This window comes from Cetorhinus maximus, chromosome 13 (assembly GCF_964194155.1).
Source record: "Cetorhinus maximus chromosome 13, sCetMax3.hap1.1, whole genome shotgun sequence".
Taxonomy (NCBI): Eukaryota; Metazoa; Chordata; class Chondrichthyes; order Lamniformes; family Cetorhinidae; genus Cetorhinus; species Cetorhinus maximus.
This window is the reverse complement of record NC_135891.1, coordinates 118,321,597-118,341,870: the sequence shown is the minus strand read 5'-3', so window position 1 is coordinate 118,341,870 and position 20,274 is coordinate 118,321,597. Positions and strand designations below refer to the sequence as shown.

The 20,274-nt window shown below is 46.5% G+C and overlaps 1 protein-coding gene across 2 annotated transcripts in view; it reads right to left on the bottom strand.

Moving 5' to 3' along the window:
• Positions 1-2,053: 2,053 nt before the first annotated feature.
• The window catches only part of LOC144689026 (uncharacterized), a 28,358-nt gene continuing 10,137 nt past the window's right edge, over positions 2,054-20,274 (bottom strand). The window contains exons 4-5 of one of the 2 annotated variants that reach the window (XM_078556135.1): positions 19,772-19,923; positions 2,054-5,367 (exon numbers count right to left, since the gene is read on the bottom strand). In XM_078556135.1, coding sequence (XP_078412261.1) covers positions 5,320-5,367; positions 19,772-19,923 — 200 coding nt within the window. In that variant the 3' untranslated portion in view covers positions 2,054-5,319. Of the gene's footprint in view, positions 5,368-13,359; positions 13,565-19,771; positions 19,924-20,274 lie in introns of those variants that run through there. The other variant, XM_078556136.1, reaches the window with a different exon arrangement.

Here is a 20,274-nt window from a genome sequence, read left to right as displayed (position 1 = left end):
GGTGGCAAATTACCAGTCACAGGGTTTCTGTTTGTTTATTCTTGCTAAGAATAAAATTCTTTGTTCCTGCAATTGGACGATATCCAGAACAGCAAGATCCCAGGTTTTGTAGCTGGCCTATGACAGCAAGTTTCAGCAGGGGCAGAGTTTAATTTGTGGGGTGTTGCAACTGATCACAGTGCTTCCGGGCAAAGGTATGATGAGCAAGTCAGCCCAAGGTTCCTGATTTGATCTCAAACACCAGAAGTTGTCTCAGGCAGGAGCGGCAGTTCAGCTGCAGAAGGCAGCACTGGAGGATCTATTGGAGGAGTGAGGGAGCACTGGATATGGAAGCAGAGAAAGCACATGGGGCAAGGAATGAGGAAGGCTTCCTTAAAGCCTGGAGGCACACCCCTTCTGTCCTTCTGCCCCACAGGGGAATTTCAAATACAGTGTAGATTTTCAAAACAACTTATCTACTTGGGATCTTTTCTAGCCCCACCTTGATTCTGACCACTTTGACAGGGAAGCCATTACTGCTCAAGCCTTGAAATAAGGCTTGGATCCCCATCTGCTTATTTAAAAAAAGAAAAATGAAAAGTGCTGGAAATATTCAGCAGGTCTGGCAGCATCTGTGTAGAGGCAAACATGAAGTTAATGTTTTGAGTCGAATGGGACTTCTTCAGGAGATGCTGCCAGACCTGCTGAGTGGTTCCATCACTTTCTGTTTTTATTTCAGATTTCCACCGTCTGCAGTATTTTGCTTTTATTTTTGTTCATTTAAAGATGCCTGTTTGACTGCTGACAGGAACAGGATTACATTGGGGCTCTGTGGACAAGGCACTGGAATCAGGGGGGCAATTATCACTGACTTTATTTCAACTGTTTCCTGCCTCCTCCCCCACGCGCCCATACCCAATCCTCATCTGGCACAGGGAATTAAAATGGAAGGCCACAGTGTCTAACCATGAAAGAACGACAACCTGCGTGAGGTCTTCTGAATATCGCGCCACAGTCAGCACATTCTTAAAGCTTTGACTGAAAGAGGAATCACTTTCTTGATTCCCTCAGGATGCGGGATATGAGGTAAAGGTCAGTATTGCAATATATTCCACCCCCCACCCCCCATCATCTCCACAGGAACATGTTCCTGTACAATGCACAAGTTACCTTGAGTTAATTATTCCCTGCTCATTGTTGACTCTGCTCTCTGCTGGTGGAATGTCTCTGCAGCTAAATGTTTCCATACGTTTTGCTCAGAAATAGTCCCAGTGAAAACACAACTCCTCTTTAAGTCGGAGTTCCCATTCATAAATAGGAGAGGAATGTAATGAGGTGTAAGAAGTGGGGATTGGGTGCGAGAGTTGGGGGTCAGGACTGAGGTGGGTTTTGAGTGAGGTTGGATGTTGCTGCAGCTGATGGGGTGAGGACTGGGCTTGGGGTTTGGTGTATGTGATGAGGCTGTTGGGTGTGAAAACTGGGGTCTTATCTCTGGTGGGACGAGACTGAGGTGATTTAAGGCTGGTGGGGTGTTGGAGTGGGAGTAAGAAGGGTAGGGTTAAGTGTTGGGTCTGCGCGGTTGGGAGTGGGGGTTGGAGTAGATGTGAGATGGGTTGGGTGTTGGGGCTGGGCTGGTGGGGTGTGAAAGTGGAGCTGGGGTGGGAACGAGATGGGTAGGGTTGGGTGTTGGGGTTGGGATGGAAGAAGAATAGGCTGGTGAGGTGTGGGAATAGGGTTGGAATGGGAATGAGCTGGGACAGGGTTGGATGTGGGGATGGATTGGAATGGGACAGAGCTAGCTGAGCACATCACGGTGGCAATGGAACAGGAAGGGGCCACTGCCCCGGTGTCTGTCTTCCTGCTAACGAAAATTGATTGAAAACTTTAGTCACTAACGCCTCATCCCCTCACATGGAGGGACACAGGAGAAAGCAGCAATGATACAATCCAGAGTTTCAGTATTGTGTTTACATAGAAATTTCCAGGTGGTTGACAACACTTGGCACGTGTAAAATTAGAGTCAAATGTGACAGAAAACAGATTCTCTCCCTCTTCCCAAATAACCAGCTCTCACCGAAATAAAGACAACGTTTATTGAGGATTGTCAGATTTACAAATGGAATCAAGCAAGCTCTCCTACTGCAGAGAAAAATAAAATTCCCCTCATAAAATAATTAAACATCACAATGTCTGAATATTCAGGTAATTACTTTTTTCAGTATCACTGGTGTCTTCCTAAAATCAGGAGCTCTTTCCAATTGCAGTCCAGCCTTGCACTGGCTCTGAGACCTGTTTCTGCTGCGGTTCTGTCTGCCTGTTCCATTAATGCAAACTCCCATTTCGATAGAGCTTTTCACAACCTCAGGATGCTCCTAAAGCGCCTTAAAGCCAACACGTCACAAAGCCCTCACCTCACTGATGGTGATCTGCCTAGGGGAGAACATGTGCAAGGTCCCTTGGACGTAAGGTAATGAAACAGTGAGGTCCAATGTGTCCTGACCAGCTACAAAAAACTACACCTTGTTAAGTACAGTTTGTGTAACACCCAAGATTACCAAAAAAGGCTGCTAAAGGGTTGGGGCAAGATGATGGTTGCAGACATTGGGAGAAATTTTGGAGATCTCATTGGCGATCAGGAGTGCCTTAAATCAAAAAAAAGGTCTGGAGTAGGACACAACCAGTTAAAACCAGCTAATACACCAGTTTGGTTAGAGGTTTTACACTTGTGCAGGATTTGCAACTTTTGAAGGCTTTATTCCCTCAATTTTTCTTGAGGGGATCTAGAATTAGTGGAGCAGATTCAAAATAAGGGATCTCCCATTTAAGACAGAGATGAGGAGGAATTTCTTCTCTCAGAGGGTCATTAGCGTTTGGAATTCTCTTCCCCAGGGAACAGTGGAGGCTGGGTCATTGAATATATTCAAGGCTGAGTTAGACAGATTTTCGATTGACAAAGAAGTCAAGGGTTATGGGGGACAGGCAGGAAAGTGGAGTTAAGGCCACAATCAGATCAACCATGATCTTGCTGAATGGCAGAGCAGGCTCGAGTAGCCCATTGTCCTACTCCTTCTGTTGTTTCTGATGTTCTAAGAGCAGGGATTCATTAGAAAATGGCTTTTCCCATTCAGTTTTGAGTTAGGCACATCATCACCATGGAGACAACAGCAAGGGAGCACAGGTATGTGACCCATTCAGGCGCCCCATGACAGTGTCCACGAGTGTATAGAAAGAGAGAGCTTGCATTGATATAGCGCCTTTCACCACCTCAGGAAAATGAACCTTGGCTGCTCTCCAATCTTCCCCAAACTGGAGAGCATTGAATCCGGTAACAATCCCAATGTCAATCTGAACAAGTTTGCTTGATTGTTTTCAAGAAAGATTGGAAACTGCATCACAGATACCAGCAAAATGTTTTGCAACACTTCTAGCTAAAAGGTGAGCGGAAATCTGGAACTCTCTCCCCCAAAAGGCTGATGAGACTGGGCGGGGGTAGGTAATTGAAAATGTCAAAACTAAGATTGGTAGATTGTTGTTGGGTAAGTGTGTTCCGTGTTACAGAACCAAGGCAAGTGGATGGAGTTGAGATACTGATCTCAGCTAAGATATCATTGAATAGCAGAACTGGATAAAAAGGGCTGAATGGCCTCCTACTGTTTCTATGTCCTAATGTCAGTAATGCAGATTTTGTCCTTGCCCATTTGACTCCTGTGAATTCTCTCAGGCTGTAGTGAAAATAAGCATTTCCTTATCCATCAGGCCAAGTTTTGGAGATTAAACTCCGCTCTTCTGAACCACAGACCCTTTGTGCCCCCTTATTTTCTCAGGGCTCCTTTGATAGAATGTGGGTGCAATTTTGCTGATTGTGCTAAACTAAACCAATCCACCCTGGTCAGCTTTCTACCTTGCACCCTAAGCTCATCAGCCCAAATCCTAACTCACACCCAAGTCCCATTACCCATGTGCTCTCTGATTGACATTGGTTCCTGGCCTGGCAACGCCTTGGTTTTAATATTTTCATCCCTGTTTTCAAATCCCTCCTCGCTACTCCCCTATCTCTTAAACCTCCTCCAGCCCTGAAGCTCTCCAAGGTCTCTCTGCTCCTCCAATTCTGGCCTCTTGTGCATCCTGGGGTTCTATTGGTCCAGCGTTAGCAGTTGTGGCTTCAGCTGCCTGGGTCCTAAGCTCTGGTAACTGGACTTTCTACCTCTGTCTCAGCTGCTCCTTAATACCTAAGGTAAAAGCAAAATACTGCAGAAGCTGCAAATCTGAAATAAAAGACTCTGAAGAAGAGTCATACACGGACTCGAAACGTTACCCCTGTTTCTCTCTCCATGGATGCTGCCAAACCTGCTGAGTTTTTCCAGAATTTTCTGTTTTTACTCCTTAAAACCTATTGCTTTGCCCAGCTTTTGGTCACATGTCCTAATATCTCTTTACGTAGTTCCATGCAAATTTCATTTTTGGCACCTGTGAAGCACCTTAGGATGTTTTACTACATTGAAGGTTCTATATAAATGGAAGTTGTTGTTGGCTCAGATACAGAAGGCTGCAGGGCAATAGCCAGAAATTTTCCTTCTCCACCCATTCCCCACTGTCACTGTTGAGCAGATAAGGTGCCAGTGTTAAGTCACAAACTGAACAACTAGGGGTCTCACCATCATTCACTTCGTCATTGTTTGTGGGATCTTACTGTGCACTGGTTGACAGCTGCGTTCACCTACTTTACATCGGTGACTGCCTTTCGAAGAAATGCTTCAGGGGCCTGAGGTACTTTGCAAGTTCTGAGGGCTCGAGGGGAGCTGGGAACCCAGGCAAATTGGGGGTTTTATGGGGGCCTCTCAGCTCAAATTCAAGTCTGGATCATTGACATCTGGTCAGGGCAGTTGCTGGAACAAGTGTACCGCCTCAAAGATAGGAATCCCGTTTTAAAAAAACATCCACTGTTTGTTCAAAGAGAAAACATTTTGCCTCAAACTTTAACCTGTTAAAGTTCAAGAACCAAATTACTTTTGCAACACCAAGATGTGGAAAAATTGGATAGTTACTAACAGCCAAGACCCAAGCAATTACAGCGGCTTCATGCCCGAGATTAGAAGCTCTTTGTAATCATCTCCAATATAAAAACCACATTCTATTTTAAGCGAGCAGGCTTTTCTACAGCAGCTAGGTTAGAGCTCATTATGTCTCTGTGATTAAAGGGTTAACCATGCAATTATTGGCAGAACAGTAAGAAAATGAGCGAGTGAGAAGAGATAAACTGATGAGTAACTTCATCTACAGCCAAACAAGCGTCATATCACTTTCCAGAACATTCTCATGCAGTCTAGCCAGCGTTCTGGGTTACTTGGGCGGATACTGTGCAAATGGAGCCTCTTCATTTAAACTGTTCTGAAAGAACAAAATGGAAATGGGTGTAAGTACTTCATTCATTAGTAAGTCATGCAAAGCTGTCCTGCCCCTCACCCCTGTCTATGAGCAGTAGGCGGACACGGGACCTTTTCTTTCTGTTTCCCTTGAGCAGCCCAAGTTAGTGTCCGTGGATATCATAGAAACATGGAAAATAGGAGCGGGAGTAGGTAATTCAGCCCTTGGAACCTGCTCAGCCATTCAATATGATCATGGCTGATCCTCCATCTCAACGCCGTACTCCTGCTCTCTCCCCCATACCCCTTGACTCATGTATGAAGAGAAGCAAACACAGCGACAAGGGCTATGTAGGTGACACCAAGTTTGGGTTTTCAAAACTTGCAGAAGGAGTGAAGACAAAGGGAGGGGAAGAGTGCCATAGCTTTCAGTTTCTGGGAAGGAATGAGTTGGAGTAGGAGTCAAGGTTTCAGCTCCTCAGTGAATTGTAAGGAGGATGTGTGGATAGGGCATTTGGAGGAAAGGAGAATGGTTCAGTAAGTCAAGGGGTCCTATAAAGAGGTTGGGACCCAGAGATGGGAGGATTGCTACCAGACGATAAGCTTATCCTTGTAGCCAAGAAACATGTGGCAAGAGTCCAAAACCAGGGCTGATAAATATAAGATAGTCGTTAATAAATCCAATAGGGAATTCAGGAGAAACTTCATTACACAGAGAGTGGTGAGAATGTGGAACTCGCTCCCACAGGGAATGAGGTGAATAGTATAGATGCATTTAAGGGGAAACTGAATGAACACATGAGGGAAAAAGGGGTAGAAGTTTATGCTGACAGGGTGAGATAAAGTAAGTTGGAGGTGGCTTGTGAAGAGCAGAAACACCAGCAAGGGCCTGTTGGGGCTGAATGTCCTGTTTCTGTGCCGCAAATTCTATGTGAGTACAGGAAGTGTATAAGGGGAGCTTGCCCAGATACAGGGTCAGAATTCAAATCTTGGCACCAACATTTCCAGACTAAAATGGTCCTTTCCAGCTAACTGATTGCCGCTTGGTGCTAGTGTTCAGTGCCTAGGTTCTCAGGCTCGCCCTTGGCTGTGGGACAAAACAAGAGGAAGGATGCTAATATCAGCCATGCATCTGTCAGGACTGGAATAGGAGTGTGGAATTTATTTTTTTGAAAGGCAACACTTTAAATAGATCGAATTGATCCACTGTCAATGTCTGATCTGTTTTCCAATGGGTGCAGTATTGGCTTATTCTGATAGGGGGCACCATTGTACCAGTGGATGACTGGTGATACTCCAATGCAATGGCAGGATCTGCCTATAACACAGCTCTAGAATGTGAAGGTTGACAGGCAAGAATGAAGGCCGACTGGTCCATCAGGCCTGCCCCACAACCAGAAAGGCGTGAGCATCACAACTAGACACTCCCTCCCCCTCCCCCACACCATCAGTTTCAGGAAGAGGTAGAAAAATCTCAGAGAAAAACTCAGGGACAGTAAGGAAGGAAATAATCTCAAAAATTCCTCGCAAGCGATTGAAACCAGCTCAGATGATCTTGAAAGAATGGACAGGATGGGGCTCTTTTCTCCAGGAATTGGAGAAGACTGAGGGATGAGCTGAGAGAGATCTTTAAAATTAGAGAAGGGTTTGATATGGTGGATGTAGACATGTTTCCATTTGTTGGGGGAGAGACCAGAACTAGGGGCCATAGTCACTTAAATCCAACGGGGAATTCGGGAGGACCCTCTTCAGCCAGGGAGTGGTGAGAATTGGAACTCACTACCACAGGGAGTGGTGAGAATTGGAACTCACTACCACAGGGAGTGGCTGTGGTGAATATATAGATAATATATATGGGGAAACTGGTTAAACAAATGAGGGGAAAAAGAATAGAAGGATATGCTGATGGAGTGAGATGAAGAGAGGGTGGGAGGAGGCTTGTGTGGAGCATAAGCACCAGCATGGACCAGTTGGGCCAAATGGTCTGCTGTTTCTGTACTGTAAAAACTTTGTAAGCTTAAAGGACATCCTAAAGTGGAAATAAGTACCACTGGCCACCTTCAAAATCAAGTGGGGAGATCTTAACTTTGGGCAGTAATGTAAACTAACTGATAGCTCATCAGCAACCCAGAATCAAGGTCTACTTCAAGGTTTTAACTCAGATGGAGCTGTTTACTGTAGACTTCAAACAACACATGTACACGCACTTGTGCACACTTTCTCTCTCTCTCTAACACACACACACTCACACACATACTCTCTCCCTCACACACTCTCCCTCTCACACTCACACACTCACACAAACTCTCACACACTCCCACACACACACTCCCACACAGACTCACACTCTCTCCCTCTCACACACACACACTCTCTCACACAAACTCTCACATACAACACACACAGAAAAACTCACACACACACACACACACACACGCTCACACAGACAAACTCTCACACACACACACATTATCTCACACACACAAACACACTCTCCCCCTCTCACACACACAAACACACTCTCCCCCTCTCACACACACAAACACACTCTCCCTCTCTCACACACACAAACACACTCTCCCTCTCTCACACACACGCTGGACAGAATCATTCGGTCCCGTTAGCAAAGGGCATCGTGGCAGGTGGGGGGGCAATTTAGTGGCTGGGGCAGAAATCGGTTTCACACTGGTGTGAAAGCGCAGTGGGATCATCTGATGGTGTCCGCCATGGGGTAACACAGATCCCGCTCAAAGCTGGCGTGAACCCGATTTGCATCTGCTAATGGGATGCAAAGTAAGGCCCGACTGGAGTTATACCACCACGCCAGATTTACTGTTATGCCAGCAGGAAAACACGTCAGTCCAGAACACGTCTGGACAAGTGTGACATTAGGGCCTTACTCACATTGCGGACACACGAGGAGGAGAAGATGCTGCGGCCCTACAGCTACCAGACCCTGGAGGAACACGGGCATCGCACGCTGAGTGGATTCTCATGGATATGGCTCCACCACAAAGCAGCTCACGGGAGGTGGGAGGTCTCCGTTGATGCTTCGGGTCTGCCTTGGAACATCATGGTCTTGGCCATGGGGTGCGACAGATGATTGTCGAGGAGGGGGAGAGGAAGGTGTACCAGGAGGGGAAATGAGGTTTGGATGAAGGTGTCAGTGGGGGTGAGGTTGGGGGGTGGGAGGAGGGAGTATGGTGGGAGGAGGGTGTATGGCGGGAGGAGGGTGTAATGGAGAATGTAGCAAGTGGGGAGGTGGTGTAAGATGGGAGGAAGGTATAAGGGAGGGAGTTTGGAGATGGGGGGGGAAGGTGTCCGGGGGATGGAGGGAGTAAGGTTGGAGGAGGGGGTAAGGGATGATGAATGTGCAAGGGAGGGGTATGTGGAGTCAATGACTGCCTCCTGGGGAGTGAACTGAAGGTGGGTGTGGTATGAGGGAATGGTGAGTATGAGAGGGGGGCAGAGGGAGCTGGTAGGGTGGGAGGGTGAGGGTACATCGTTAGCAGTAGACAGGATGGTAAGGGTGGTTGGTGGGGACTTGGAAGCAGAACCAACCCGGGGGGCGGGAAGGAGGAGATCGGGGAGGTCAATGTGGATGGGGGTGGGATTCTCAGGAAGGTAGGGAAAGTGCAGGTTCACCTGGACTTCCTGGAAAGACAAGGGTTCAGGCTGGTAGGTGACAGTGCGGAGATGGAATGTGATGCCGGGGGATGGTCAACAGTGATGGGGAAAAGGATATGGGTGACTCGGGGAGGGGAAAGGATGGGGAGCTGAGCAGAAACGTGACGGCTACCGTTTTTCTCAAATTGAGAGTGAGCGGAGCCTCGTGTTGGACGGGTACAGGTGCTTCATGGGAATGTGATCAGTGGGTGGGCGGAGATTCAGCTCAGATGGACAACTGAGAGAGAACCCCAGCAGGCAACATTGAAAATGCTCGGGACAGTGAGATGAGTGTGATAGAGGAAGGCTCTGTGTGTGTGGGAGACTGCTCGCACGAGACTCTGAAAGGCCCTGCCACACACACACTTCTCCCTCCAGAATCACTCGTGGTCCGGCTGTGTGCAGGGGAGGACATGCGAAGCCTGTAAATGAAGCTGAAAGACCCCAGTACACATTATTCAGTGAAAGTGAATATAGTTTTAGATCATAAAATGACAAAATGTGTTCACCCGTGCAACCACTTGTGATCAGAAATTCTTAGCTTTTCTGGCCCACCACTTCTTCTAGGTGCTGCCCTGACATCTGCAGGGGGGATGGAGACAGTCTGTGCAATGGTTGGCCCTGTTGTCTCTGATGCCTTCAGCGTGGGTCCTCTGGAGAGCCGAGGCCTTGAGGGTCCCGGCTTGCTTTGGCTGTCCTCCTGTGGGCCAGCTGCTCCCTCTGTGGTGACAGAGGATGAGGTTGAGTGAGGGGTCACAGGCAAAGTGGACTCGGAGGGAGAGGACAGCCTCTGAGATTCCTGAGTGGAGGACGCCGGAGTGTTCAGCTGCCACTCCTCCTCCCTTTGGGTGCCTGAGGGCCCAGGCCTGACTCCTTGAGGGGAGGAGCACCTGAAGGGATGTTGAGGTACTTGTTTCCCTCTTGTGTTGCCCCTGCAGGAACTCACCCATGGCTCCCACGATGGAGTGCAGGTCTGCGCACACCTCCGCGTTCTGCTGGACCAGGGTCTCCATGGCGTCCGCCATCCTTCCCATGGAGACCTCCATGTGCGCACATACGGGCACCACTTCATCAGAGAGCAGGTGGATGCACTTCTCCGACTCACGAGTCACTCTGTTGAGGGCTTCCCAAGCTCTGTGTGATGTTCCCCCACCTTCTGCTGACTCTCCACGATGACTTGGAAGGCCGAATCCAGAGGCTCGTCATCTGACTCAGATCTCACAGATACCTCTTCCCCAGCAGCCCTCCAAGTGCCAGGGAGCTTGGCTGAACCTGCCTCCTCCTGCTGCGGACACATGTCTGTATGGTGACCACCAGACTGTGAATCCAAACCTGCTCTAGATCTGGGTGCAACCGAGGTGTGTGTCTCTGCGCTGGTGGAGGGTGTGGGTAAGGGCTGTGACAGGTCTTCCAGGCTGCTTATTTCCAGCTCTTCAATGGAGGAGGTGTCCTCTTGGCTGGAGGTGAGGACTAGATGGAGCTGAGGGGCTGGATGCTGAGGGTGTCGATTGCTTGGCAGAGCTCCCTGTAAACCAAAGTAAAGAGAATTAGTGCATGGCAGCAGAGTCAAAAGCAGAAGAGAGAGAGCATTCACAGTTGCATTGGTAGAGGGATGATGTAGTGCAGGATCCTCACGTGGTTGTTACCCGTCGACCTCACCGTTGCTGCAGGGATGGTCCACGTCCTCACCAGTCAGTGTGATGGCATGCTCTTCAAAGTGAGGGAGGGGCCTAATGTGGGTCCCGGTCTGGGACCTCTCCCTGCTGTTGTGAGCCAACTTCTCCTGCATGGAAACAGATGGAGAGAGTGTGAGCAGGACACATAGCACTGTGTGGAATGTTTGTGTGGTGAGCGGATCCATGAACAGGATGAGGACATGAGCTCCAGAGGATATGAGCCTAATGGAGATGTGAGGGTGTGTGTGAGAGTTAGTGGTGGTGTCCCTTGAGGTGTGAGATCGCTGCGGATGTGTGATGGGTTTGTGAGTGTGTGAGTTGAGAGTGATGAGGTGGATGACTTACCCTGACGGAATGGATGAGATCATTCATCCTCTTCCTGCACTGGGTGCTGACCTCCCCTGTGCTCCGGTGGTGCTGACCACTGCTGCCACTGCCCCCAAGGCCGGATTGGTGGACATCCTGTGGCGAGAGCCAGGGTACAGCACACTGCGGTAGCCTTCCACTGCGTCCAGCGGGCACCACAGAGAGGCGACACTAAATTTGAAGTCTGCCGTCTTCTTTGCTTTCGGGACCATGTGTCACCTGGAGCAGTCCTGGTCTGGAGACATGAAGTGGGCCGCGCTCTGGTGCACTTTAAAAATGGCATCCGTGAGGGAGTGTCACAGCGTGGCGGGCAAATCTGAACCCTCCCCTTCCGCCAGTGATCCAGCGTGTTTCCGTGAATGCATTATTAATGAGATGGGGCGCTCCAGGAAGGGGACGATACAGCATGAAAACCCGCCATTGTGGTTGGCAGGTAAAACATCTTTTCTCACGCCCGCTACCACATTTACTGCAAAACTGGGACAATTCCACCCACTCTATCACACACACACTCACACACACACTCTCTCCCTCTCACACACACACATACATGCTCACACACACACACAAATTCTCCCTCTCACACATGCACACACTCTCTCTCATACACACACACATACACAAACACACACTCACTCTCACACATGCATACACTCTCTCTCATACATATACACACATACACAAACACACACTCACTCTCGCACATGCACACACTCTGTCTCATACACACACACATACACAAACACACACTCACTCTCACACATGCACACACTCTCTCATACACACACATACACAAACACACACTCACTCTCACACATGCACACTCTCTCTCTCATACACACACACACACACACACACATACACAAACACACACTCACTCTCACACATGCACACACTCTCTCTCATACACACACACATACACAAACACACACACTCTCACACATGCACACTCTCTCTCTCATACACACACACACACACGCATATACACAAACACACACTCTCGCACATGCACACACTCTCTCTCATACACACACACATACACAAACACACACTCACTCTCACACATGCACACACTCTCTCACGTGCTTGCACACTTTTTCACACACTCTGGCACACACACATACTCTCTCTCACACGCACACACACTGTCTCCCCCCACACACACTCTCTCCGCAACGCTCACACACTCTCTCTCATGTGCACACACTCTCTCTCTCTGTCATATGCACACACTCTACCTCTCACGCACACACACTCTCTCTCATGTGCAAACACTCTACCTCTCACGTGCACACACTCTACCTCTCACGCACACACACTCTCTCTCATGCACACACACACTCCCTCGCTCTCACGCACACTCATAGACACACACACATATTCTCTTCCTCTCACACTTGCACATTCTCTCTCTCTCTCTCGCACACAAACACACATGCACAAACTCCACGGCCCACAGCCTCATCAAGACTGAACTTGAGGTAGATCAGGACATTTTGGTTACATTACACCTTAGTTTGTACTTTACAAGCCCGTGAGCAGAATGGGAAAGTGCAGCTGAGCAGCTTAGAGCTGGATAGAGAAAAAAACAAATAAAAATTTGTGGATGTGAAATGGATGAGGAGAGAGGAAAAGATGTGATAAAGCACCAGAAAACTGAGACAAGGCAAAGGTAAAGGAAAGAGTTATAAAAAAGGGAGAAAAACACAGGAACATAGGGTTTACAAGAAAATACAGCACAGAAACAAGCCATTCAGCCCAACTGGTCCATAAATAAATCCAGTCAGGAATTTAGGAGAAACTTCTTTACTCAGAGAGTGGTAAAAATGTGGAACTCGCTCCCGCAACTTGCAGTTAAAGGAAAGCTAGTCAAACATGCAGAAGTGAGGAATAGAAGGATATTCTGATGGGGTGAGATGAAGAAGGGTTGGAGGAGGCAAACGTGGAGCATAAACACCAGCATGGACAAGTTGGGCCCAGTGGCCTGTTTCTGGCCTTATATTTATGGCCCCTAGTCCTGGTCTTTCTCACAAGTGGGAACATCTTCTCTGCACCTACCCTATCAAGCCCTTTCATAATATTTAAGACCTCTATCAGGTCATCCTCAGCTTTCTCTTTAATAGAGGAAAGAACCCTGGTCTTTTCTGATAGGTATAACCTCTTAATTCTGGTATTAACCTAGTTAACATTAAACCTAGATCAAACATGTAGGGGTACAATTTGCCTTGGGTGATAGAGTTTTGGTAGCCCTGCTTTTACAACCTGGCTCCATTTTCATTGCTATTAACCGCACAAGATGATTTCCATTCCTTTAATCGAGGTTATATAACATTATATAACAGGATGTCTGCAGCCACACACTGCAGTACAGAAACAAACACCTGAGATCCTTCCCCCAACCCCTTCCCCCAACCCCTTCCCCCAAATAGGCGGCTCATGTTGGCTCAGTTGAGGTCCATGGTTACTGCTCTAGCTACTATAGAGAACCAATGGGGAGTCTTCATACACATCATCCTGTGGAAAGATACAACCTGTAACTGGGCAGGAAGGTCAAAACATGGAAGCATCCAAACAACAGATATAAATGTTATAAACAGCACGTTGTGGGAAAGGAACACTTTGCCAATTCAAGATGAAATGCTGATTAGGCTAATTGGCTCCAGTCAGGTGATGTTCCGGCTAAAAAATATCTTTAAAGACGATGTGTTTGGCATCACAGCTGAACCCAATCCTAGTCTTAACTAATACGTACATACAAGCATGCGAATTAGGAGGGGTCGGCCATTCGGCCCCTCGAGCCTGCTCCGCCAATCAATAAGATCATGGCTGATTTGGTTGCAGTCTCAACTCCACATTCCCACCCATCCTCGATAACCCTATGTCCCCTTGTTAATCAAGAATCTATCTAGTTCTGCCTTAAAAATATTCAAAGTCTCTGCTTCCACCAGCCTTTGAAGAAGAGAGTTCCAAAGACTCACAACCCTCTGAGAGAAAAAAATTTCCCCTCATTTCTGTCTTAAATGGGCGACCCCTTCTTTTTAAACAGCGACCCCTAGTTCTAGATTCTCCCAAAAGAGGAAACATCCTTTCCACATCCACTTTGTCAAAATGCCCCAGAATCTTATATGTTTCAGTCAAGTAGCCTCTTACTCTTCTAAACTCCAGTGGATACAAGCCCAGTCTGTCCAACCTTTCCTCATAAAATAACCCGCCCATTCCAGGTATTAGTCTGGTAAATCTTCTCTGAACTGCTTCCAACGCATTCACATCTTCCTTAAATAAGGAAACCAATACTGATCACAGTACCCCAGGTGTGGTCTCACCAAAGCCCTGTACATAACCTCCCTACTTTTGTATTCAATTCCCCCAGCAATAAATGATAACACTCTATTAGCTTTCCAAATTACTTGCTGTACCTGCGTACTAACCTTTTGTGATTCATGCACTAGGACACCCAGATCCCTTTGAATCTCAGAACTCTGCAACCTCTCACCATTAAATATTATGCTTCTTTTTTATTCTTCCTGCCAAAATGGATAATTTCACATTTTCCCACATTAAGCTCCATTTGCCAGATCTTTGCACACTCATTTATCCTACCTATATCCCTTTATAGCCTCCATATGTCCTCTTCACAGCTTATTTTCCTACCTATCTTTGTATCATCAGCAAATTTAGCAACCATACCTCTCATCCAAGTAATTTATTTAAATTGTAAAAAGTTGAGGCCCCAGCACTGATGCCTGTGGCACTCCACTCGTTACACGTTGCCAACCAGAAAATGATCCATTTATACCTACTTTCTGCCACCTGTTAGCCAGCCAATCTTCTATTCATGCCAATAGGTTACCCCCTACACCATGAGCTTTTATTTTCCGCAATAAACTTTATCAAATGCCTTCTTGAAATCCAAGTACAGCACATCCCCTTATCCACAGCACAGGTTACTGCCTCAAATAACTCCAATAAATGAGTTAAACATGATATCCCTCTCGCAAAACATGGGGTCACTTTAAAGTGATATAAGAACAGAAGAAATAGGAGAAGGAGACCATTCGGCCCGTTGCGTCTGCTCAGCCATTCAATAAGGTCATGGCTCATCTTCTGCCTCAACTCCACTTTCCTGCGCTATCTCCATATCCTTCGAGTTTGTTAATGTCCAACAACCTTTCGCTCTCATTCTTGAATATTTTCAATGACTGAGGATCCATTGCTCTCCGGGGTGGAGAATTCCGAAGATTCACAATCCTGTCGGTAAGGAAATTTGTCCTCATTTCAGTTGAAAATCCCCTTCTCCTGAGACTGTGGCCCTGTGTTCTAGACTCTGCAGCCAGGGGAAAACAACCTCTGAGCATTGACCTTGTCAAACCCTCTCAGCATTTTGCACATTTCAATGAGATCGCCTCTCATTTTCCTAAATTCCAAAGAACATAGGCCCATTTTACTCAATCTCAGGATAAGAAACCTACCTGCTGTAGCCCAGAGAGAGTTGAGGATTACTGCTAGTAATGACTTAGACTTGGATGAGCAGGGGCATAATTTCAAAATTTGCAGGTGACAGAAAATTTGGAAGTATTGTAAACTGTGAGGACGATTTTTTTTAATTATTTCACAGAGTGTGGGCATCGCTGACTAGGCCAGCATTTGTTGTCCCCCTTAAAATGCCCTTGAGAAGGTGGTGGTGAGCTGCCTTCTTGAACCGCTGCAGTCCATGTGGTGTAGGTACATCCACAGTGCTGTTAGGAAGGGAGTGCTAGGATCTTGGCCCGGCGACAGTGAAGGGATGGCGATATGTTTCCAAGTCAGGGTGGTGTGAGGGTTGGAGAGGTACTTGCAGGCGGTGGTGTTCCCATGTGTCTGCTGCCCTTGTCCTTCTAGATGGTAAACCTCAAGAGAGCTTAAACAGACTGGTGGAATGGGCAGTAAGTGGGAAATGAAATTTAATGCAAAGAAGAGTGAAATGGTTCATTTTGGCAGGAAGAATGAGGAAAGGCAATATAAAATAAAGGACACAATTCTAAAAGGAGGTACAGGGGCAAAGGGACCTGAGGGTATATGTGCACAAATCATTGAGGCTGACAAGGCAGATGCAGAAAGCAGTTAAAAACAGAAAGGATCCCGAGCGTTATAAATAGGGACATAGACTATAAAAACAAGGAAGCCATGACGAACCTGTATAAAACCCTGTTCAGCCTCAACTGGAGTATTGTGTCCAATTCTGAGCACCACACTTTAAGTAGAATGTGAAGGCATTGGAGAGGGTGCAGAAAGCTTCACAAGAATGGTTCCAGGGATGAGGAACTTCAGCAACGTGAATAGGTTGGAGAAGATGGGTCTGTTCTCCTTAATTGGGGGGTGTGGGGGAGTGGTAATGTCACTGGACTAATAATCCAGAGGCCCAGGTTAATGCTCTGGGGACATGGGTTCAAATCCCGCCATGGCAATTAATAATCTGGAATTGAAAACTCGTCTCAGTAATGGTGACCATGAAACCATTGCTGAGTGTTGTAAAAACCCATCTGGGTTCATTAATGTCCTTTAGGGAAGGAAGTCTGTTATCCTTACCCAGTCTGGCCTACATGTGACTCCAGGCCCACAGCAATGTGGTTGACTCTTAACTGCCCTCTGAAATGGTGTGCAAGTCATTCAGTTCAAGGGCAATTAGGGATGGGCAACAAATGCTGGCCCTGTCAGTGACGCCCACATCCCATGAAAGAATTATTGTTTTTTAATAATCAACCTAGGAGTCCAATCTGGGATCTTTCTTTGCTATAAGAGTCCTTTCCCACTGAACCTAGGTGGAGGCACCCAGTGGTCCTTTCTGGCATCACAATATGCCCATGGCAGGTCAGGCCTCAACAGACAGCTGAGGCTTTCACTGAATTCCTTCCATGGTCCTGGATTCCCAAGTTGAGGAATGCTGGGTGCCAAGCAGTCAGGAGGATCAGTGAAATGCTGAGTCAGGTGCTTCAATAGGAACAGTCCAGGAAAGAGAGATTAGCAAATATAAGGTCGGAGTGAACACATTTGGAGCACCAGAATTGGAAACAACAGCTCCAGGCACTGATCCAAAGTCAACAAGGGTGTGAGCACCCAAGTGAAGCAGGTGAACCACCGTTTAAATGGTAAGGCACTTTCCTCAGGCATGATAAGTCGCTTATTCTGGTATCAAAATCTAAGCTGTTTTAATTTTTCACTGTAAAAGGCACAGAGCAACCCATGGACAATGGCAGTGGGATTCAATGAGTGAAATGAGCTGTTGGTGCAATTTGTGATATTTAGTGCACACAGACAGACAAGAACACAAGAAATAGGAACTGTATTACTGTGTATGAAGAAGGGCACTCCGCCCTTCAAGCCTGCTCCACAATTTAATAAGATCTTGGCTGGTCTTCTACCTTAGCTCCATCTTCCCATACTACCCCAATATCCTCATACTCCTTGATTCCCTTTGTATCCAAAAATCTGCCTATCACTGACTTAAATATATTCAACCACTGAATACCCACAACCCTCTACAATAGAGAATTGCAAAGTCTCAGAACCCTCTGAGTAAAGAAATTACTCCTAATCTCAGTCCTAAATGAGCACCTCCTTATCATGAGATGATGACCCCTTAGTTCTAGACTCTCCAGCAGGGGGGAAACAGCCTCTCACTTTCTACTTTGTCAAGCCCCTTAGGACTCTCATATGTTTCAATGAGATCCCCTGTCATTCCTCTAAACTCCAGTTAATGTAGGTCTAGTTTACTCAATCTCTCCTTATAGGATAATCTCTCATCCCAGGAACCAGTCTAGTGAACCATCATTGCACTCCCTCTAGGGCAAGTATCCTTCTATTGAAAGAGGCCAAAACTGTACACAGTCCTCCAGAGGTATTCTCACCCAAACTAATTGCAGTAATAACACTTAATTTTATATTCCAATCCCTTTTTAATAAAGGATAACATACCATTTGTTTTCCTGATTATTTGGGGTACCTACATGTTAACTTTGTGTGATCTGCTTACAAGAACACCTAGCTCCCGGCAACTGCGAATGTGACTCTTCTTGGGGTTCTGAAGAAGAGTTATATTCGACTCGAAACGTTAATTCTATTTCTCTTACCACAGATGCTGCTAGACCTGCTGAGTTTTTCTAGCATTCTCTGTTTTTATTTCGGATTTCCAACATCCACAGTATTTTGCTTTTAAGTCTTTTTGCAGCCTGTATACTTTCTCACCCAACTTTGTATCATGACCAATCTTGGGTATATTGCACTCGATCCCCTCATCCAGTCAGTGATATACAGTAAAGTTCCTCCATTCGCAGGGGTTATGTTCCCATGATATCTCGCAAACGGTGAAATTTCGAAGGGGGGGGAGCATACTTTTGAATGGAATTCAATGAGATCTGTTCCGGCCATGAAAGGGCAGTACTGGACACACCAGCAAAAATGTGGTGCAGTACCTGCATTGGACAGGTTGGGGATCCTCTGAGCAATATATCAGGGCAAATTTAAAATTGAATAGAGCCATTATTGGAGCTCTGGGCGCTCCGTCATGGCTGCCGTCTCCCCGGGAAAAGAAGAGAGAGAGAAGAAACCGTGGATAAGCGAGCATTGCTTACGCGATGGGCGATGCTGTCTACAAAGTAAAAAGTGCATGTAAGTGAATTCGCAACCAAGGAAGTTGTGAATGGTAGATAGCTAAGGCCCAAGCACTAATGCTTGTGGCAGCCAATGTGCAACATCCTGCCAACTTGAAAATGACCCGTTTATTGTTACTCTCTGTTTTCTGTCCATTAACCAATCCTCCATCCATACTAATATATTACCCCGAGAAGCTAAAACCTAAGTTTTTGTAATAATTTGGGCTGTACAGACACACACACAATAAACTATACATAAATATATGAAAATTCATAACACAAACATACACAATACCCAGGCAGAGCTATCTGACACACGGGCACATTCAGTAGTTGCAGAGACTGTACACTTCATACACATTCTTCTTGTTCACTTCCAGTCCTTGGGGCCATGGGAGGCTCCGAATCCAACCCAGCCAGAGCTGGGATGGAACACTGCGCTGTTGGCACCAATCTGAGCCACACCAACCATCCAGCCAACTGAGCCAAGCCCAATACCCCACCCCCCACTCTTCCAAGGAGCTGTGGTAACATTCACTTTCACAAGCATGTAGTCTGGAGCTATGGATACTGATGGTAGAGGCTCCAATGGTCTTTCCATCACATGGCTGACCAGGAATCTCTCCCGCTCTTACCTCCTGCCATTGGCCTGAGTTGGAAGGATTTACAAGTTGATACTCAGCCCAAGAGAAAAGTAAAATACTGCGGATGCTGGAAATCTGAAATAAAAACTGAAAATGCTGGAAAAACTCAGGCAGGTCTGACAGCATCTATGGAGAGAGAAACAGTGTTAATGTTCTGAAGAAGCATCATACAGACTTGAAATGTTAACTCTGTTTCCTCTCTCCACAGACACTGTCAGACCTACTGAGTTTTTCCTGAGCATTTTCTGTTTTTTACTTTGATACTCAGTCTCTTTGGCCACATTGCGAATGCACCTTCCTTGGCTATCAAGCCTTGGAGTGGGACTTGAACCTTCTGGCTTAGAGGCAGGGACATCGCCCACTGTGCCACAAGATTGCCTTCATGTAGATACAAACACTTAAATATGCACAGGGCTATATGCACACACACATTAATTTGACATACATACCATTGGCAATTCTTGAAGTCGTTTAAACTCAGGTTTCCCTTGGTGTGAATATCTCACCATAGCAACGAGCACCCCAATAATTAAAATTACCACCAGGAATATAATAAGAGCAATTAGTCCAGCATCTAGAGTCTGGCGTTTTGGGAAACCAGCTAGAATAAAGGCAGAATAATATTAAACAGGCAAATTAGAGTATATACCAAAACACACATGCAGACACATACAGTCTATGTGAAGGGGAATGGGGCTTGTGACTGGCAAATTATGTTTAATTTGGAAAAGTGCATTGTTATGCATAAGAAATGATGAACATGTCAAGACCCTTCAGGGAAAAGCATTAAAGCAAATGGAGAAAGAGAGAGATCAGGACAAAGATTCATGAGCAATACCATAATAGCAAGAGTGAGCAGGGAGTTGGGTTATATTCATAAGATAATTGATCACAAGGCCATACACAATATCTTGTCCTGTAAAAGACCTTGTTCAAGAGTATGTTAGAATAC